General features: G+C 49.1%; 1 protein-coding gene across 1 annotated transcript in view; it reads left to right on the top strand.

The window, feature by feature from the left end:
* The window catches only part of Antxr1 (ANTXR cell adhesion molecule 1), a 185,892-nt gene that overhangs the window by 135,776 nt on the left and 27,603 nt on the right, over window positions 1-22,513 (top strand). The window contains 1 exon segment of the mRNA NM_001044249.2: window positions 5,274-5,354. Within this exon segment, the coding sequence (NP_001037714.1) occupies window positions 5,274-5,354 (81 nt within the window).

Here is a 22,513-nt window from a genome sequence, read left to right as displayed (position 1 = left end):
TGCGTCCAACACTCTTCTACTGTCCCACAGACTTCTGGCTGCTGCTGCTGTCCCTGCCCCTTCCCCTTTGAGAAAGAGGAAAGTTACACGGGCTGTCCTGGAACTCATGGTCTTTCTGCCTTGGCCCCCACAGTACTAGGATTACAGGCATGTGCCGTCATACCGTGATCCTGGCTCCCGACTTCCTTAGTCTTTCCTCAGTGTGGTCCCCAAACCAGCAGCATTAGCCTCACCCAGGAACTTGTTAGAAACATACACTGAGAACGTCCAAGACTGGCTCTATCAGAACCTCCAGTGTCAGGCCCAGCCTCTGGGTTTTAAGAAGCCCAGGAGGTCACAGTCAGTGTTGCCAGACACAGGGCTGGATCCCAGAGGATAGGAACTGGTCACCTAGGTTATTGAAATGAGCGAAGAGCTTGGCTGGGATGTGTCAGGAACTTCAGCAAGAAAGCCCAGGTTAGCTTTCACATCAGCCCTGATGTGACATTTTTACCACCCAGCACGTTGATGTTAAGTGAGTTGGAGTCCAAGTCCTGGAGTCACCTCACAGGACAGGTGGAGGAAGCCCGTGAGACTGGCGGCTCTCACTGGTCACGACTCTGATTGAGGTCATAGGCAAGCTTGCAGGGTCCTCCTAGCTGGTGGAGCAGCTACGTGCCCAGCGCTAGGTTAGAGATGGGCAGGTCGCAGTTAAGAAGATTCTCTCTGGTTTATGAGCCTTCTCACTGGACTTCACCCCTTGCAGGCACCGATTATCCCTTGAAGCCCCACTAAATAGCATGGAGCCTAGCACAGAGGTGCTCCACCAGCTCCCGCTGAAGAGCCAAAGCATGAGGTGTGCTGAGAAACCACTTCCAAGGCCCAAACCCGTTAGGCCACACAGTGGCATGCTCTGCCCAGGAAGAGGTCATTGATGGCACAGTTCATGAAGGGGGGCAGAAGTGCAGAAAGGACCTGAGAAATCCCGGGAAGATGTTCCACTAGTGCTCCAGCCCTCACGTGTGTAAAGCCCACATCTCATGCTGAGCCTTTTCTAGCTAAGATGCCTGAGGGAATTAAAGGGACCTCATAAAATACTAAGTCCCACATGGCACCCTCTCTGGATGTTTGTCATAGTTCTGCACCAACACAGGAGGCGCACTGCAAATGGTAAAGCTATCAGAAAGTAAGCTAGGCTCAGAGGCCCCTCAGTCACACCAGAGAAGAGCAATAAAAGGATTATTACCCGGAGGCCTATAGGGGCCCAGTGTGTGTGTTGTGAGGGAGGCCATCATGAGCTGTGGAAAGGGGCAGAGATCAGCATCCTTCATCCACCTCACCACCTGTTTCCTCATGGCCCAGGAGCAAAAGATGACTCTGACATTTGTTTTTTTTTTTAATATTAAAAGATATATTTTGGTCATAATTCTTTCTCTTTCCTCTCCCCAACTTCATTCATTCTCTCTCTCTCTCTCTCTCTCTCTCTCTCTCTCTCTCTCTCTCTCTCTCTCCAATAAGACAAAAAAAATTACCAAAACAAAGCAAAAAAACACACCAAAAATCATTCAGTGTGTTTTGTGCTGGCCAATTACTCCTGGACCTTCTTGGGCCTTGGCATATGACGTATGACTGATAGACCCAGACGTACTCCATTGTAGAAAATTTCAGGTTTTCCTTCTCCCAGCATGTATCAGCGACAGATAGCTCCTTGGTTAGGGATGGGACTTCCCCTTCTCCATGATGGATGGGCTATCATCTGCCTTGAACTTGTGCATGTTCTGTGTGTGCTGTCACAAGTGCTGTGAGTTCACGTGTATCAGACCTGTTGTGTCTGGCACACATATGAGCTCCCAGAGACTGTGGTTCTGACATTCTTAACTGGTTATATAAGTTCTTACACACCCTCCTCAGTTTCGCCTCTTACTGAGGCCTCCAGTCTTTGTTCTTTGGCCCCGTCTAGAAGGTGTATGTAGACCTAAGTCCCACACGGTACCCTCTCTTGGTGTTTGTCAGAGGCCCCTCAGTGAGGCCACCCTATTAGGAATACAGTCACCAGAGGGGAAGTCAGAAGGGGACAGAAGGGACAAATGCCTCGGTTCAGCCTCACCTCACTCTCATGTCCTTCTAGTTGCCCTGTGAGCCAAGGGAAGCTAGCTGGTGCAGAGGCATTATGCAAAGAAATGCAGACAGTCGGGCAGGACAGGAGGCTCCTGGAAAATGACCAGTCCATGCTGCGTGTGCCTTCCATCCCCACTGTGAACTGGAAGAACCCTGCCCCTAGCACAAAACTTGAGCACATCCTGGGTCCATGTCGAGCCCTCCAGCAAAAGTGGCTGGAATCATCTTCATGGTGCAATGGGTTGTAATAGAGCCGCCATTCTCCTTCTTTCCCGAGAGCTGAGAAGCAGGTGGGCAAGCTTGATAAGCAGCCCTGCAGGAGCTGAGGGGAAAGGGTTACCGTGGGCTCCTCCTCTTGTCCCCACATCATACCCCATGCTATATTCAGACCCAGACCACACCAACCACACTTCCCCTCATCCACGCTCCAGGCTCATGATGGGGGAATTTCCCCTGGTGTTTAGCTTCGTTTTCCTTTGCTTGGTTTTTGCTTCCTGGATTTACGGCACCCCGTGCTTCTCATTAAACAGAACTGGTCACTGCAGACAAGTTAAGTCATGCCCAAATACATGGCCACCAGCTGGATTAAAACTAGAACTTGACTGCAGACTTCAGAGAAACTACCCATCCCTTTTTCCAGTAGCTTCTCCACATATCAGGGAGTGAGAGAAATGGCAGCTAAAGAGCCAAGACAGGACCTGCCTTGAAAGACTGACAGGCTGCTCCCTGCAAATGTGTGTGAGCGACGGGGTTGTGGATTAAACTACCATGTATTTCGAAGCCCAGAAATACAGACTTCTGTTCAGAGCAGTGCTGTAAATTGAGCTGTCTTCAAGTTTCCATCTCAGAGCTGAATCCACCAGCTAAGACAGGTAGCTCCGAAGAGCACTGAGATGAGAGAAGAAGTCAGCGGTGCTCAGGGTGCTTTGCGTGGGGATCCGCTAGGTCCCACCACTACACGGGGGGAAGCCGTGTGGACCTTCACCTCTCCGTGCATTTAAGTTACGGTCTGAGGCAGAGGAGAGGTGTGGTGTGGGAGCCTGGTGCTGGTAAATCTCCCATTTTATAGTCAAGCTGTGTCAACTTCATATGGAAGGAGCTATTTTTAAATGTCAGCTAACACCCTGGCTGGGACTCTGGGGTTTGTGGTGGAATCTTCGTCATAGCTTCACAGAAGCGGCTGGCATTTTGCCTGGGGAAGGAAGGAAGAGCAGAGTCTAAAGTACATGTTATATACAGACTGTGCCTGACGGGCACCCCAATGTGGCAGGGACAGCGCACACACACACACACACACACACACACACACACACACACATACACACACACACACACACCACACACACACACACACCAGGCCTTAGGGAAGGGATCCTCAGCTTTAATCAACAGGTTTCTGCTGTGTTCAGAAAATCTGGGCTTTGAGAACATTTGTCGGGAACTTGGCTGACCATAAAGAGTTTTGGTTTTGTTTTTCACTTAATTTTTAAAATATATTATTGTCTGTGAGTGCAAGCGTGATAGGGAGAGGAGCATGAGCTACAGCTTACAAGTGCAGGTCAGGAGAACTCTGTGGAGTCAGTTCTCTCCCTCCACCTTTACGTGGGTTCTTGGGATCAAACTCAAGTCACCAGTTTGTGTGGCAAACCCCATTACCAGCTGAGTCATTTCGCTGGCCCTAGAGCTAACTTTTATCCTTAGCCAGTTGTGACCACCCTCTTCCCTGATGCTTCCTTCAATTCCTGCCTTGGAGTCACCCGATGCAGGCTCAGAAACAGGCAAGGGCAGTTATCCACATTTCTTGTGTCATAAACAGAGGGCTTCAGGTTCACCTGAGGGACAGTCAAAATTCAGAATGCTGAAGAGAAAATGAAATAGGATGGTCTTGCCTTGTCCAGAAAAGCTAGAGACGGCAGCTCACTTGGGTGAAGCACTTGACACAGGTCAGGCTGGGTTCCAAGAACAACCTTGAAAAGTAGAATTTCCCCAGCGCTCGCGCACGCGCACACACACACACACACACACACACACACACACACACCACACCACACACACACATACCACACACCACACCACACACACACATACCACACACCATACACACACCACACACACACACACACACACACACACACACACACACACACACACACCACACTTTAAAAAGAGCAAGCCTTGGGGAGCTGAGAAAGCTCTGTGCTGCAGGCTGGAGATAAGATAGCCCAGGTAAAGCTTCCTTGGGTCAACAAGAGTTTCTTCTTAGGTTCTGTGCGGTCACCGTCTCCACCAGGAGTGTCATTCACTTTCTCCTGGGACTGCATATGCAAGCAGCTCTTGGCTGTGTGTGCAGCTTTCTGTTTCTGCTAAGTAGTTCCTTTCTTCAATAGCCAAATTTTCTCCTTTCAGCCTCAAGTCATTGTTCCTCATTTGTCCAGGGGTCAAGTGTCTAGCAAAGAAGACAACATGGGTGGGCTGATTTACAAGCCCAATATTTAGAGCCCCTCCCTCCTGGAAATAAAGAGAAGCCATTCACCCACCTAACATCATGAGCTGTAAGGGCTTGTCCTCCAAGAAACTCCAAGGAAACAGTTAGCTGACACTTAGCATTGCCTCAGGCAGAGAACTATGCTGAATACAATACCCACTATGTCCACCAGTGATGCTAAACCCATTTCAGAACATTTCCAAAGACTTTGGTAGGCTCTTTGTAATAGGAGATGAGAAGCTTAGCACTTGGCAAGATCACATTTAACCCACCAGAGCTGAGACGACAGCTGGCCAGTGTTCAAGGGCCTAGTTTTTCAGGTGTGTAGTTTGACCCACCAGAGTGACTTCAGTGCTGCCACCATAAAGGATCTGGATTGAGGCTGAGCTCTGCAGACACCCCCCATCTTCCCATCACTGTCCTCCAGGACACCACACACACTCATGCAGTGGAATCTTCCCAACCCCCCTGTACGAAGCACACTTCACATGGAGGCCTGTTCTCTGCTATTAGAGTGTACCCCCTGCATTAGAGATGGAGACCCTAATCCACATTCGCCAATTCACCAGAGCTGTACTTCTAACATGATGGGAGAGGCCTGGGGGAAAGATGGGGAAAGTTCTTTATATCTACAGGGCCTGTCTGCCAGACCGGTTTTATATGTTATCATCTTGCTTTTCTTTTATTTCAGGGAAAACTCGATGCCTTGTGGGTTCTGCTGAGAAAAGGGTATGATCGAGTGTCTGTGATGAGGCCACAGCCGGGAGACACGGTAGGATGCGCCAATGGTCACCACACACACACACACACACACACACACACACACACCCCTTTCTCACTCTGTTTTAGTAGCACCTGAATAACTACTCATATACAACTCCAGCTATTATTTCCGATGGTGACAAATCAGATAGCAATTTTTAAAATCCTGGTTGCTGTCAGACCTTGCGTTTCAATTTGCTTTTCTGAAAAGAACTTTGTCAGAAATACACTGGTGTTAGCTGCCTGGAACGTGAGATTTTCGGCCTAGGGTGCCATGAGTGGCAGGTCCAGCTAGGCTCTGCTGCAGGCAGACTCCAGAGGGAGGTCTCTGGTCCTCATCCACATAGACCACTGGAGAGACACAGAGCCAGCACCACAGGAGAGGCACGAAGGCAGGCATCTGCCCACAGGACTGGACAGCTGGCCAGGACTCTAGGGCCTTCTGCCATCATGGAGGTTTGACCAGGATCTATCAAGTGCTGGCACTGGCTTTGTGGGGGTTACACAGGTGGTGCTACCTAGGAACCAGGAAGCCAGTATCTTCACTGTAAATGGGGACAAGCAGAGGTAAGTGATGTCCCTTCTTAGGAGAGGAGGTTTCTCATCAGCCGATGAGACAGCCAGGCTCAGAACAAAATTCTCCCTCAGCTTCCAGCAACCTGCATCTCCCTCAGGAACCTGATCAGTTCACCAAAACACAAAATACAGGTTTCTCATTTAGGAGAGTCTAGCAGACTTGTCATTTCCTTCTTGGCTGAAAAAACTTGAGGCAGATCCCCTATCCTCTCTGTTTCATTTTTGTAAATTTGATCGTGATAGCCTTGTCTTGGTATAGCTGGCAACCTTGTCTTAGTTGCTTTGCCTGTTGCCGTGATAAAATCCCAAGAAAAGCAACTGAGTGTTGAGGCTGGAGAGATGGCTCAACGGTTAGAGCTCTCCTGCAGGGAGACTTCATGGCTGCTCACAGCACTTGTAACAGTGATGCCTTCTTCCAGCCTGCATGGGCACCAGGCACACAAGAGGCACACATGTCTACATTCAGGCAGAACACCCACACATATTGAAATAAATAAATATCAACTTAGGAGAGGAAGGATGTACTCTAACTCACAGTTTGATATTAAAACCCAGCGTGGTAAGAGAGTCCGAGCAGATTGAGGCAGCTGGTCACAGTGTACCCACAATCCAGAAGCAGAGCTCACTGGCTCCTTTTTGTGCAGAACCCAGAGGGCTGTGCTGCCCGCCCTTAACATGTGTCTTCCCACCTCAACCTACTCAGCATAGTCTTCACAGTGTCTGAGGCTAAGAAACCCTCACAGGTGTGCCTGAGGCTAAGAAAACCCCACAGGTGTGCCAGGGGCTAAGAAACCCCCACAGGTGTGCCTGAGGCTAAGAAACCCCCACAGGTGTGCCTGAGGCTAAGAAACCCCCACAGGTGTGCCTGAGGCTAAGAAACCCCCACAGGTGTGAGAAACCCCCACAGGTGTGCCAGGGGCTAAGAAACCCCCACAGGTGTGAGAAACCCCTCACAGGTGTGCCTGAGGAAAAGAATCCCCACACACACACAGGTGTGCCTGAGGTCAAGAAAGCCCCACAGGTGTGTCTGAGGCTAAGCACCTCCCTCCCAGGTGTGTCTGGGAGAGTTCTAGGACAGAAAGGTCCTCTGTACACATGGCCAGCTGCCTCCTCTGCTTTGTTTTTGCGTAACCTCAGAACATTCACTACAGACCTACAGTGATGACTGTTCGAGATTTATGGGGTTGACCACATTTTCCAAGAACTCGAAGTCACTCTGTGCAGCCATGTGCCTGTGAACAAGAGTCACAGGTTCTGAATTTTCCTCTAAAGCAAAACAAAAACAAAAGTCACCTAATTACAGTCTCTGCCACACTCTGAGCTGTTTCAGAGTGTTGAACTCAGGAGGCCTGGCAGCTCCCCCAGCCCACCAGTGCAAGAGCTATGGAAACTTTAGCCCATTCACCCGAGCTGACTGACCACACAGGGCAAACATGGCTGCCTCCCAGCCTGCTACCATCTTTCATTCCATGGTTCCTTGAATCCCACCAGGAAATCCCTAGGTCAGTGTAAAAGAGAACCATCTAGATAGGAAAGCAGTGACCCAAAGGATCCTAGCATTTTAAAGTCCATTATGCAGGTGTCCCCTGCTTCCAGGAAACAGCCACTGGGATGCCCTTTCTAAAACAAAGCTTTCAATGTGTTCTTCTTGATGTCTGACTTGCAACAAGTGGGGGAAAAAACCAACATCTTGGGTTGACTGAGGAAAGCCTCCCTTTTTGTTCCATCCGCTTCTGACCAGCTCCAGACGCCGGGCACATGGGACCAGGTCCCGACCAGTCTAGATCTGGGATCAGGTCCTGACCATGCTAGAGCCTTTGCTGCCTCTGTACCTTCCAATAGTCCTGTTTCTCTGCTTGCAATGCCTCCCTCCCTCTCCACTTCACAAACTTCAGTTAGCTTGGCTTCATGGCCCACCAACTCCATGGCGACCCTGTCAACACAAAAAACTAGGCCCATGGTGACGCCAAAGCAGAACTGCCTGATACTCGTGACAATGACGTATCCCTTGCACACTTTGAAGAATGTCCCCAAGGCTTCTTGCACATATGGGCAAGCCCAGATTTCAGGAACTTTGATACTTTTTCAAGGACAAATGGCTGAAGGAGTTCAGAATGTTTAGCCTTAGGAAAAAAACCTTAAGGCTTGTGAGAGAGCTTTTCAGTGTCCATTTCTCAGACTTTGTGTTGTTCCCCACAAGTGGGTTTAATAAACCCATTTCAAGTCTCCTCCCCATATTCAAGCACTTTCCATCCCCTTCAGGGTCTTGGCCTGCAGTTACCTTAAGGAAGACTGTTCTGTCTTTCACTGTGTATTTTTCCTTAGGGATACTTATTCTCAAGTGATAATTATATTGTAAAACTAGGATATAATGTCCCTTTAGCTAAGTGTCCCTCTCTCCACCAGATCAATTGTATGAAGATACTGAGGCTGTCATGGGCATTTCCGAGTCACAGCCCTAAAAGTTTACATGGATTTGCCTTCCTATCATGGTCTTCAGCAAATCCATGGGACTCAGGAACATCCACTGCTTGCTATGAGCTCATATGGTGGGACAATTTTGTGGTATTACTTTTCTCTGTCTTCAGAGTGTTCTGATCCACTTTTTAGATTTATTTTATTATTAATCATGTATATTTGAGGGGGGATATCTGTACGTGGGTGGGGGTCCCCAGAGCAGCATCAGATCTCCCAGAGCTGGAGTTACAGAAAGTTGTGAACTGCCTGACGTGGATGCTGGGAACTGAACACAGGTCCTCTGCAAACACAAATATTCTTAACCACTAAGCCAGCTCTTTGGCACTATTGATCCACTTTTCTATTGACTGTTCTAAGGTTGACTTTTCCAAAGATGCTTTCTTAAGTAAGGTTAGCTAGGGTTACCATACAGGAAAAATCAAGGCACCTGAGCAGGCAGAATTGGTCGTCCATCCTATGACAGATCAGTAGTTCTCAAACTTGGGCTTCACAGTCACTTTGCAAGCCTAACCAGTTGCCAGGCTGCTCCCCGGAGATTCTAGTTCAGTCACTGTGGGCCAGACTGGGATTAGCATTTCCAAGGTGATTCCACATAGCACTAGCGCTGCAGGACTGGGGTCCACACTGACAGCCAGTGAGATAACCATGCTCAGTGCCCCAGAGCCCCCAAAACCCTGAGAGCTTGATTTTTACAGTGTTTCCATTTATACCTGACTCCTGAGTCATTGCTTCCTGTGTTTCCCTGTGACCTACTGACCCAGTAGCAGAATATCTTATCTAGCTTAATAAGAAATAATAATAAGCCTTGAGCCACTGTCTCTTCAGTTGGAGACAGACCTGGGCCCAGATCGATAATTTCAAACACATTGTTAGGTAGGAAAGGTTGAGTAACGTGTATATCAGAGTCTGTGGCTCTAGGGCACGAAGGCACGGTCCCAGCCCAGCGATTCTTTTGACTTGTTCTGAGACCTGGGCTCCCTGAGTGGTTCTAACAGGCAGCCAGAGCTGAGAATGAGTGAACCGGTCCCACATAGGTGGCGTCTCTTTTCTTTCTGGAACAATTCCGATACTCCTAGGAGCATCCAGGGCATCCAGAAAGTGGACAAGTCACAGTGTCCTTCGATCTCAATGCCTGTTTCCTCCCAGGAAGAGAGACTCTAGATTCTGACTGCTGATGTTGTAGTTGTTTGGGTAAGGGGGATAACCCCCACCTTATGTCTCGGTGGCTTAAAGTCTGTGAATCTTTCCACAGCCTAAGCCTCTCTCTGTCTATCTGCCCCAGCATGAACTCCAGTCCCTCTGTGTTCCTGGATGACCCATGGAGCTAGACCTGTGTTTTGTTTTTCCCTTCTTGGTTGCTCCCAGATCTGGCATCGGGGGCTGGTACATTCCATTACTCTGCACACAACCTACTCTGAGCTTGTTTTGAAGACAGGGAATTCCTTGCAATCAGAAGAGATCCCAGGAAACACACATGTAAATTCATATAAACAATGTCTGCCACTCATCTGAAACCCAGGCCCGGAGGTTGAGCAATCGGACCCCAGCTCCAGGGCGGTCTTCTACACAGCTGTCTGCAACAGGGACCAAAGCTGGTCATGTGGGCACTGTATGTTGTCACAGAGAACAGAATAGGCTGAGCAGGTTGTTCCCCAGGAGAGTGTCCTCTGCCTGCTCCCGCAGATCTAATGAGTTGCCCGGATCTCCCTGTAGCACGCACAGACGTGGGGATGCCTGCCTGCTTCCATCTCTTGTCTCTTGTCTCTTTTTAATATTATTTCCTTCATTTCTGGTTTCTAATGCTTTTCACGGCTCCTCTCAATCTTCTGCACTCCCACTTGGGACCCATTTCTGGGATGGGTACTGATGATGCCCAGCAGAGCAGCACTTCATTCTGGCATCTGAAGTTTGGTGTATGGTCACTACTCTCACTAAAAATGGTTACAGAAGCACAAAGCCACTTCATAGTGATATGGGGCACCTGGAACATCCATTCACAGGGCAAAAGCTACAGCTTAGGACAGGGGCTCACCTCTCATGGGCACAGCTAGAAAGAAGAGGGTCTGAATAATGAATTTGGAGCTTCCAGATTTGACCATCCCCTGGGGAGTGGAGAAAGCACCCTCCTTCCCTCTCTCAGCAGTGAAGCCTCTTCTGTGAGTTGAGCCCCAGGTACTACTGGGTATTCTGTGACAAGCACTGAATATGGAGTGGGGACAAACAGGCAGGTTCCCTGAAGCACAGCCTAGTGTTAAAAGAAAAAAAGAAGCTTTGGAACGTGGCTGAAACTCCCATCAAAGCATCTTGTCTGCTGTGGAGTCCAAAGTGGCTGCTTAAAGTGACATCTGAGCTCAGAGGGGGCGTGAGAGAGAGGTACTGAGGCAAAGAGTTTCAAATAAGACTTCCCAGAGATGTGGAATGTAAGATAGTGAGGCATGTGGGGTAACGGTCACAAGGCCCCACCCAGGGACAGTGGCAATTCCCCGGTGATGTAAGTTACATTCATAATTGTATTTATGGGAGGGTCATCTCTCTCTGTCACTGTGATATGAGCACAGTGACAGACAGAGATGACCGTAAGGAGAACTGATTCTGAATGCAGGAGACACTGACAACTACTGGTTTGGTACCCACCCTATGTGGAAAGCAGGACCAGTGGCCAGGACTCCATGAGTTGGTCCAAGTGGCAGACATTTGGTGGGGCAGAGTGGGTGTTAGAGCCGTGGTGGGTGTTGCCGGTGTGAAAGGCATTTAGCTCACGAACTTAAGGTTGTGGAGGGGGTGACATGCACACCTCACCCCTGCCCTAACCATGTGGGAAACCAAACAGAGATGAGGAGAAACGGGTTAAACCTGGAATCCCCAGGGTCAGTCACATCCTTCAGTTTGGGTAGAGAATGGAATGGAGAGGGATTGGGAAAACTAAGGAGGAGGAAGAGCTAGAGAAGTGGTGGCATATAAGTCCTATCATCCATCCATCCATCCATCTATCTATCTATCTATCATCTATCTATCCATCCATCTATCTATCTATCTATCTATCTACCCATCTATCTATCCATCCATCTATCTATCCATCTATCTATCTATCCATCTACCCATCTATCTATCCATCCATCTATCTATCCATCCATCCATCCATCTATCTATCCATCCATCTATCTATCATCTATCTATCCATCTATCTATATCTCTGAAATAATCAATTTTAAACCTTTTTCTGTGAATTATTTTCCTACTTTCAAAGCAGTAATAATGAAAAGAATCCTGCTATCTGGCGTAGTGACGCACACCTTTAATCCCGGCGTTTGGAAGGCAGAGGCAGGCAGATCTCGGTCCAGGTCAGTCTAGTACATAGTAAATATCAGAATAGCCAAAGCTACAGAGTAAGACTCTTTTAAAAAAAAAAAAAAAAGGAATAACAAAAGCAAAAAGAATCTTGTCTATGTGGAGGTCAAGTTTTTCTTGCACAATCGGCAACATTGTACTTGCCTGCAACTAAACAAAACGGACACATCCTGAGACTTGGTGGGCGTCTGACACTAGGCTGAGGTCCTAACGGATCTGAAACAAAAATTCAGTTTGCTGTTGGGTAGCTCTTGACGCTTATGAACTTTTGTGAGAAATGGGTCATTTAAGAAAAAGAAGAAATGCAAATTATGGGAACTGCTCCTAGAGGGCATGATTTATTTTGGCTTGGGATGTCCTCTGGAAGCTAAATTCTCAGTAGTATTGCTTGGGTTCTCACCCTTGGAAAGCTTTCCTTCTGTCTCACTGGATGGGGAGACAAGTACTTAGAATTCTTGGCTTACTTTCCTGAGTTTTTAGAAAGGACAAGATCAAACATTCTCTCCCCAAAGCAAAAAACAGACTGTGCACAAAACCTGCAAAGTTGACTTTTCTTTGGAAAAGTCAAGCCCAGAGTTCACTGTAACGTATTCCATCTTGGGATTTTCTGTGCCAACTTCCTTCCACAGTAGGGAATATCTCTGAATGTGAAGGCTACTGCATGGGAGCCCCCCTCACCCCACCCCTCCCCCGCCTCCTTTTCTCCTTTTCTAATCCTCTTATTAAAACTCCCCTTTCCCATGCATGCAGATACATCAATGTTCACACCCTCCTCTTCCTCCTCCCCCTCCTCCTCCCCTTCTTCCTCCTCCTTATTCCCCCCCTCCTCCTTCCAGTTTCTCTCAGAACCTCAAGCTCCACACTGACTCATCACCTCAGCAGCTGCTGCAACAACAGAAGGTCGACTTCTAGCTTCAGGTTGCAAACAGCAATTAGGGAGAAGCAAATAACAGAGAAGAATTAAGGAGACAGAGTCAGAAAACTCCCTTCAAATGCTCTGACCTCTATTAGTTTGGTTTGGTTTGGTTTGGTTTGGTTTGGTTTGGTTTGGTTTGGTTTGGTTTGGTTTGGTTTTCCTTCCAATCCAAATCATGCTTGAGGGACATGGGGCTTGACTCTAGGATCAACATTTCACCCAAGGCCTAGTAATTCTGAAAGTTCGATACTTTGTCCAAACATGTCTGTGTCTAGCAACTTAGTTTCCATGGATCTAAGTGACATCTTCAGATGTCACTGTGCTGTCTAGGACCATGCTGTCCTCTGTGATGGCTCCCTGCAGGAATCACTTGCAGGAAGCTCTGGCTTGAAGGTGTTGGGTTTGGATTGAGATGGCAAAACCTCACTTGGGAGTTGGACCTCCTGAACTCTTTGTGAAGAAGCCAGACTACTGTGGACCACCCAGGTACAATATCTCACAGAGTCCCCAAGCCCCCTCATTCCATCCTCTTGCATATAAGAAAGATGGGGCTCAAGTAAGTCCCCTGTAACTGTCACAAATAGAACCCCGTTGCCCTGTACTGCCCAATCCTTCTGGAATCTTCCCCTTAGACCGGGGGAGGAAAGGGCTTGGAGATCAGTGTTCATATACTGAGAAGATAAAAACCCTGACCAGATTTGTAAGACAGAAGGAAGTACTTCCTGTCCTCCTTCCTTCTGGTACCCTCTCATTTTTATACCCAGTCTAATGTGCCTGTCCTGCAGATGCAAACTTGGACCTGTTCTTGTTTGCTGTGCTCCCAGGCCACCATCCTTTTCTCTCCCTGATTCCCACCCCTCCCAGCCTCTCTTTTTTTTTAAATCACCAACACCATCTACAAAAGAGCAAATCTATTCATTCAACAAACAGCTCTCAGGCTCCTCCTTTCTGGCAAGCACCAGGCCAAACAGATGGACCAGCTGAGGCTGGGAGAGCCCCTGCCTTGTGCAGTGTACAGTAGAATTGTGGGAAAGTTCACAGAAGCACAGTTCCAAGTGGTAAATAGTGTGTAAGGGGGAGTTTGGGGTTCTCTGAGAGTATAGAAGAAGGAGATTTAACCCAAGCCACTGGGGCTCAGGGAAGAGTTTGAAAGAGGCAGGCCCATCTGGCTGGAACAGGAAGGATGAAGTTGCACTGAAGGGAGGGTTGACCTTGTGGCTGGAGAGAACAGCATGTGTGGGGGGTCCAAGTAGGGGAGGAGCTAAAAAAATGTGTCACTGAAGGGGAAGAGAGCAGCCACACTCTACCACCCTTATCTCTTCAGATCCTTCAGGGACTCCATGGAACTCCCTCCTCCAGGACCCAGTCCTACTTTCTGCTCACAGAGGACTCTTTCTGCTCCCTGTACTTAGGGTTAGGGTTAACAACACTGGCTCTCCCTCCCTGAACAAGCTGAAAGCCATCAGAAGGAAGAGACTGCAGCCCATTTTTCCTTTTCACTTAGCCCACACTACACAGTGGAAATAGCTCACGCCATTCCCCGTCAAGAAGAAGGCTTTGTAGCGCTCCCTTTTATAAGCTTCTGCATTTGGTAACAAGCCAAGCAGAGACTCTCACAAGGTTCCCTGAAGCAGCAAGCTCCAAGTGTGAGGTTATTAAAACACCGAATGTTCCTTCTGACCACTATGGACAATTTTGTTAGTGTAGATATTCATACGACTTTTTAAAAGTTTGTTGCCCTTCCCCCTTAATCTTGTAACATTTAGTGCCTTTCCTCTTCTGGCCCATCCTCTAAGGACAAAGTCACATTCAGAGCCTGCCAGTGATAAGAGTTAGCCTTGGGGTCCACTCCTCTGGACTTCAGCACCCAGTCTGTTTCTGACTTTCCCCCAGCATCTGGGCTGAGCTGGCCCCTGTGGTGTGGCTCCAGCCGCTGCACCAGCCATTGGTTTTACTCCCTGACTCTGAGCTCCATCCTGCAAGCAGCTCTGTGAGTGTGACTGCTGTGTGAGTTTTACCATTTATCCTCCCAGTGGGACACTGTAAATGTCAGTCTGGAAAGACAGCCTAGTGGTGTCCCTCATGACATGGACCAGATGGCAGATCCATAGGAGTTATCCTGTGCAGGGCAAGCAGTGGCTCTCTTTTCTCCTCCCGTTTGGGAAACAGTTCTGCTCAGCCTAGATTGGGGTTCTCAAGTGTGGGAATGGGGAGAAAATGGAAATCATCAACCACACCAGGGCTTAGGGAGCTGGCGATGCAATACCCATCATGCTTTGGGCTTCACCCAGTCCAAAGTAACTTCAGAACCAAGGCTACTTTTTATGCTCTCAAACAATAAGCACAGTCCCAAAAGCAGCATGCATGCACACACACACACACACACACACACACACACACACACACACAAGAGCCCCCAGAACCTAAGGTCTTCACTGTGCTGTAGGTGGCCTCACCTGATTTGTACTAGACACACACACACCTCACTGGGTGTGTTGCAAATGAGCTTGGTAATGTTTCAAAACAATCTCCTGGCAAAAACAGGGCCTTACATGTGATTGGCATCGTGCCCGCATCCCACTCAGGCCACTAGGGTGCAGCATGGAGGTTTTTAGAAGAGCCAGGTTGCCCATGTGGTCTCACCAGAAACATGGCTGACAGGCGAATGTTTTGGCCATTCAAGTGCTGCCCGCAGCAGGCTGAAGGCCCTGTGCTCGCCCTGGCTTTGTCCAAGAGGAGGCTGCTAATAGATTTATGAGCCTGAGGAGGACCAGCGTTTTGTACTTAATACCAGAGCAAATTCTCTTGTTCTCTGCAGCCCATTCCTTTGACAGCATGTTCCGTTCTCATCCATTTCCAAGTTTGATTTTGTTTCGGTGGCAACGGTTTGACTATTGAAGTCCTTGGCTTTGTAAACCATTGGCAAGAAAGTTGTTTCTCCATGGATAAATGGCTTCTAGTAAATCTCTCCAGAGATACAGAGAGGCCGCAGGAAGAAAACAGTGTTCTGTGGTACATGAATAATCTCCTGCTCATTGCTTCTAGAAGTTGGGCACATAGGTAGGTGAGTTGGTCAAATCGTGTTTCAAAAATTGTGTGGCCGGAGCAATGGCTCAGAGGTAAAGAGAACTCACTGCTCTTGCAGAGGAGCAGAGTTCACCCCCAGAACCCATGGCAGGCTGTTCACAGGCACCGAGACGCCTGCCTTCAGCACGCACCCGCTCACACGGCTACACACACAAACAAACAAATGTGCACACACATATACACATAATGGAGGTCTTTACGTTAAGATAAGAATTGCTAGCGATTTCTCTTTACACGTCCACGAGTAGCAAGAGACCCTGTGGACCCTGAACACTTCAAAAGTACAGCCAAACTGTCCACCCAGGCAGCACCTACCCCTTGTAAGAACTTAAATATGGCCATTGGGTCTGAGGTAACATGTGCTGTGGATTATCAGAGATAGATATTGGGTGGCACTAATGGATTTGGTACAGTATTATTTGAGTTTTGCTCGTTCCCTTTACGTTTTACCAATGTAACTAGGACCACACTGGAAGCCGGCCCTGTGGCCACATTATATCTCCATTGGATGACATAGGTCTGGACAGCCTAGGTGACATGGCAGACTTTGAGTCCCTCCACTGTGTAATCTTTGTGGACACAAGGAAAATTCCGGAAGTACAGTCTTCCCTTCCCAGATTCCTGCTGGGTCAGCTGTGACTTTAGTTTTTCTGGGTCAGTTCCTACCCCATGCTTAGTCCCTTCCACACTATCATTACAGAGAGGAATGCGCTTATAGCACATTAAACTGTGCTCTATGTATCCGTGTCTTTACTAGAGCCTGCGCTCTCTTTTATCTTTGAATTTTTCCTTCCTGGAAAGCAAGTATCCCCACCTTACCAAAAGGAAATCCTTGCGAGTTGTCACGGGAGTAGTGCTTGTCTGGGGCCATGGGTTGTGGTTCTTCAATACCTCACATCTCTCTCTGTGATGTAGTCACTCTCATCCCCATCTTACAGGTGAGGAACTTTGCTCTGTAGAAGGTTCCAGAATGTGTGCCTATGACGGATTAAAGGAAGGACTAGTGTTTACTCCTTCAATCTGCTTTTTATAACAGTGCTTGGCACTGCTGAGTGCTGTGATCCTTCCATGAAGAGCACATAGGTTCACAGCACCCAACAGCTAGGTGCTGTACGAAGAATTAGACTAGTGGTGGACAGGGAGACAGTGGACACCTATCCCCTGTGGTCAGAGGAGCCCTCAGGAAAGAGGGAACATGAAAGACGAGCTCTGGCTCACAGAAGAGAACTGACCACGTCAAGATCAGGTCAGCAAGGCAGAGCTTTCAAGGGTGGAAAGCCTTTGGCTTCCTGGGAAATGCAAGGGTGGTGGAGCAAGGGAAGCATGGGACAGAGAGGAAGGCGGGGGGGTGGGGGGGCAGGGTGGGCAGGGCTCCTGAGCCAGGACAGTCCGTGTAGTGGCTGCTTCTCTGTGGCACATGAGCACTTCTAGAATGGAGGGCTAGCCGAAATGAAATTTAACCTTAGTTCTGCAAAGACTTCCCTGAATGTTGGCAAAGGGGAAAACCAATTACAAGGAGACCTGAGTGGAAGCCAGGTGCTAGGTAAAAGGGCAGTGGTGACGGACCAGCAAAAAGTGGGCAGGGACGGACCAGCAACAAGTGGGCAGGGACAGATGGATTCTGAAAGTGCTGGGAAGAGGCTGACTGACGGGTGGTTGACCCCTCTTCACCCCTGAATGTCTCTTCAGCCTTTCCTGCAGTGTCTTTCCCCAGATATTCAGTCCTGGGTCATCTAACCACACCACGATAGGAACTTGTGAAAGCAGGAGCCTGGGACCAGGGTGAAGGTTTGCTGCAGCCCTTCCGTTTCACTTTGTGAACTCACCGTCCTGTGGCTGCTGAGCTCTTAACTGACTTTGAGAAAGATGTCTGTAATAAAATCTGAGATGTTTGTACCCAAAATCATCTCCACAGAGAGCAAAGCAAAGGGTCTCTGTTCTTCTGTCCTCATTATTTTACAGGCAGGAAGGTGGGCTGTTTGTTTGTCTGGCTGCCCTCCTTCCCAGCTCCCGTATGAAAACCAAAGCTTCCGTGTCTCATAGGCTGGGTATCACAATCACCGAACACCCCCCAGGCACACGAGCAGAGGACGTGGGGGAGAACTGTCTTTAAGAACTAGACATCTGTCATAAAGTGGTCCCTTAGCACTCACAGAAAGATGAGGAAAGAGAGGCTGGGGAGACGGCTCAGTAGTTAACAGCACCGGTGCTCCCAGCAAGGACCCTGGATCAGTTCCCAGCCTCCACATGGAGGTGTACAGCCATCTCTAATTCCACTTCCAGGGGCTCTGATGCCCTCTTCTGGCCTCCTCAGGCACCAGGTATGGTGCACATACATACATTTGGGCAAACACTCATGCATATAGAATAAATCTTTCTTTTCTTTTTGGAAAGATGAGGACAAAGCTGTCCCATGGGTGGAGGAAAAGCTAAGGTCAGAGCAAAGCTGAGAGGAGGATTGGCTCAGGCCTTCCCTTGGAGGCATGTGCTCAGGCTTTGGCTAAACAGAGGAAGCAGGGAGGGTCAGCTCAGAAGGCTGCCAGGCATTGGAGGCTGTGTGCGCTACATATGCATTTGCAGCCCCTCCTTGGGCCAGCTCAAACAATCACTTGGCGTGCGCTCTGAGCTTCAGTAACACCCATGGGCTGTAGATGAGCTCAGTGTGAAGGCATGAGGGCTCACCCTGCCGCACGAAGCCAACACAGCCAGTCTCTTCCTGGAACCCAGAAAGGATGAGCCGTGGCCGCAGGTGTGAGGCGCATCTGTGTCCACTCCACACCCTCTTCTCTCAGACCCTCGGGAGCCCCTACTCAGATCAGTGAACTTCGTTCACTCCCTCGGAGGCCATCTCTGGCTCCCACTGTCTGCCCACACAAGGTGTTTTCTCGAACACCTGCTTTGCAGTTGCCCGTAGGTGTCAAATAAATTTGAGAGATGCTGCATTTAATAGAGTAATTACCTCCCCCACCCCTCAAAATGCTTCAAAAGCTGCCGTGCACTGGAATCTTTGAGGAAAATCAATTACTCCCTGTTTCCTAAGCAGGGACATTTCTGTTCTCATAAAGCATCACTTGGCAGGCACTCTGACAATTGCTAGGCTCCATAACCCATCAGCTTGGCTCTGAGGAGACTGCCCCTATGGCCTTGCTTCAGCCTACAGACCCATGGACTCCTGCTCCACTCCTGCCGAAACTCACTGGGGTCCCTCCTTCCCACAAAAGCTTTGCTGGCCTAGCCTCAGAGCTGGAGGTGTCGGTGCCTAAGAACCACCCTCACATTGCTTCAGGTTACACTTGCTTAGGGTTAGCCAAGGTTTCTACCCTTTCTGTCTCTGACGCCTGGAAAATGCCATCATCCAGGAAGCTCTTCGTTAAGGCAGAGAAAGAGGAAAGTGGGGAAGAAGGAGGGAGGGAGGGAAAGAAAACACATGAGATAAGAGGAGATTCACCAGGACCTTGAAACAACAAATGCTGGCCCAGTGTAGCTGAGAGGCAGAGCTGGGGAAAGCAGGTTTCACTGCTTTGTGAAAGAAAAGGCCCATGAGGTTCTCTTCACAGACCCAGCCTGTTCCATTACGCAGAGCAGAGCTGGACTCATGCCCTGGTGTACTGATGGCAGGAATCACGTGTAGAATCCCTGCTCTAAGGGGTCGGCATGCTAAGACCATGACCCTCAATGCAATCCCTGCTTTTTAGTGAATATATGAATATTGTACTAGTATGAGAATAGCCCAAGTATCGATGTTTGTAGCAGTGTAATATACAGTCTACAGTGGTACTAAATGTTAGCATTAATTGCCTGAGGAATACAAAGAAATCAACTGAGAGCTGCTACAGCCAAAGGCTGAGAAGCCTAGATCTGATCTGCCTTTCTCAGAGCTGAGGCCCATAGCTGTTTGGGCCAGAGTGCGCCTACGTGGCTGCCTGGAGCTCTGCCTCTCAGGGCTGGCTGGGCAGTCTGCAGCCTCCTCAGCCAGATGGCCAGCTGCCGGAGATGGAGGCACAAGAAATGTTCCCACAGCAGCTTCATGCTTCTAAGGCTCACACAAATGGCATCCCTTTCAAGAAGCCTTGTTTCCTGGGACCAGACTTTTATTCCTGTTCACTTACTTTTTTTTGAAGTGCAAACAAAATGCTTGTTGTCAACAAGACCAAACAGGGATCCCAGAGAGGACCTCTGCTTTGGGCAAGGTCGGTTGGCTTCTGCTGACTGTTACCTTCTGCACAGCCAGTACCCTGCCAGGCCTCCACCCTGGAAAAGCTAGTCCTATGGAAGGAAGCACAACCTGGGCGGGTCCCTGACTCCTTTCTCCAGCACTCCATTAAATGCCCCAGATGCATTTCTTTCATGCATATGCATAAAGTCCGTTCCAGGGCATCACTGCAACACCTAAGTCACTCTTCATGGGAAGGGCTAGGGCTTCGCTGCCAGAGCACCCGGTTGCTAACCCATGCTCCCTATAAGTTTTATAAGCAGCAATCAAGAAGCCACAGCTGAGGTGCCAGCACTGAGTAGCACTGAAGGCCAGGACAGGGTATGAAGAAAAGACAACTGAATTCCAGCTGTCCTTGCTCGTCCCCAGAGGAGCCTGCAGTTATGTGTGCTTGCAGGCCTGGGACATAGCTCAGTGGGTGAAGTGCTTGCTGTGCAGGCATGAGGACCTGAGTCCTCAGCACTCACCTGGAAAGCCACACCAGGTGGCATCTGTTGCCATAGCACCAGAGGGGCGGGGACAGGAGGTTCCCCAGAGCCCACTAGCCAGTCAAGGGAGCCAAATTGGTCAGTTCTGGGCTCAGTGAAAAACTATCTCAAAAATAAGGTGCAAAGCATAGAGGATCTCTGGTCTTCATAGGCATGTGCACATGTGTGCATTTATAGTCATAGATGCATACATACACATACACACACACACACACACACACACACACACACACACTCAATGTTAATTTGTGGGACAAACAAAAATATAACCTTAGTTTTGTTCCTGCATGATACACTAAGCTCACCAGGACAGGTTTTTCTCCCGGTTATAAGCAAGATCAGCTCAAGCATGGTACTACATACTTGCAGGACCACGGCTACAAGCAGTCTGTATTCGGTTGCTAGAGAAATAAAGCCTCAACCTAGACGCAGGGTTAAATCCCCACACCTCTGCCAGCCGGATAGATGACCGTGTGAAGGAAGGCAGGTTGTCTCTCCTAGCCTGTCTGTGCTCTGCCACTGTCTGATGTGTGAGCCCAGCTCCTCTTGTTTCTGGCCGGATAGGTCGATGGAAGGCCCTTAGCAGCTAGCAGAACTTCTGTCCTACTACAGTCAATGCTGCTCCTTTTCCCATGTTCTTCAGAGCTCTGAGAGCCTTCTGCATACAGAGATCCCTGGGCTTGGGCAGGCTCCGCCCAGTGTTGCTCATGGCCACTTCCATAGCCTCTGGGACCAGGAGTTACCACTTGCTTCTTGCTCCTGCTCTACCTAATGGCCTCCTGGACAGACCCACACTGCCACCCTCCGAGCCCCTCCCACATGGGTCCACAAGCGTCGCTTATCAACCTTGACCCTGTCCCCACTGACTACCTCGCCTTCTCAGACAGAAGAAATCTGTGCCCACCCCCTCAGGGGACTCATTTCCAAGTGCTCCAAGTCACTGGATAGGGACTGCCCCTCTAGTTGAGGTGAAGTCCGTGGAGATCTTCCCTGTACTCCTCAAGGAAGACCCCACTGCTGATGCACAGCCAGGCATTGTTGTCTCTGCAGACCCCCACCCACCCCCAATGCACACACTTTAACAGCCTTTACCTAGAGAGGGAGGCCAAGCATCATAGGGCCAGTAGCCAGCTGCTCGGTTCAGCATCCCTTTAGTGCCTCCTGCGTCCTGGAGCCCAGCCAAAACATCCACTTTAACATTCATGACACCCATCTCAGATTTTAGCTATTCACATTTAAATAGAAGCTTGGGGGGGGGGGGCTTGGCTGCAACCTATTCACTCCACATTCCAGCATTCGGTAGGCACTCCCTGCCTAGGTGAATTAGCATTAACTAGAGAGCCCCCATGTCCTCAACCTACAAGCCTTAGATGTAGGAACCAAAACTCCCTGCCCTGGAGTTGAGAACCAAATCCTTGCTAGGCAAGTGCTCTACCACTGAGCTGAATTCTCAACCTCTGAAATGATTTTTATTCAACATCTGCTGCACCTTTGACTCTGCTAGAGTGCTGGCCACAAGAAATACTTAAAAAAAAAATGACTGTGAATAAAATAAGGAGCCTAGGCAAGGGGCCGTAGTGTGCTTGCACTCATGTGTGCTTTCACATAACCGGGATGGCCTTCTGATCCTCATCCCCGTCTCCTGTGTGGGGTACATGCCATCACATCTCTTTTATGAGGGACTGGAGCTGGAACCTCAGGCTTCGTGCTTGCTAAGCCAGCACTGTGCACCTGAGCCACATCTCCAGCCCAAGTACAGGGCTGACACCATAGCATCTCTCCTGTCCTTCCTCCAAACCTTCCCTTGGCCACATTGTTTAAAAGGGCCAATCACAACTCCTCTCTGCTAGATGAGTCTTTCTTGACAAAGCAGATCTCTCCAACCAGTACAAGGCGGCCATCAGCCACTGCTCTGGACACAAGAAAGGGCCAAGAAGCCTAACATCAACAGCCTACAAGGTCCGAGAAAGGAGACAGTGGGCAAGGGAGTGAGCAAGGGAGTGGGCACTCTGAGAGGTTGGCAAGACAGGTAAAGAGAAAGGTAAAGCCAATATGTTTTAAGA

The sequence above is a fragment of the Rattus norvegicus genome, chromosome 4, assembly GCF_021556685.1.
Source record: "Rattus norvegicus strain SHRSP/BbbUtx chromosome 4, alternate assembly SHRSP_T2T, whole genome shotgun sequence".
Lineage (NCBI taxonomy): Eukaryota > Metazoa > Chordata > Mammalia > Rodentia > Muridae > Rattus > Rattus norvegicus.
The sequence above is the reverse complement of the archived record's forward strand: the minus strand, read 5'-3'. Positions and strand labels throughout refer to the sequence as shown.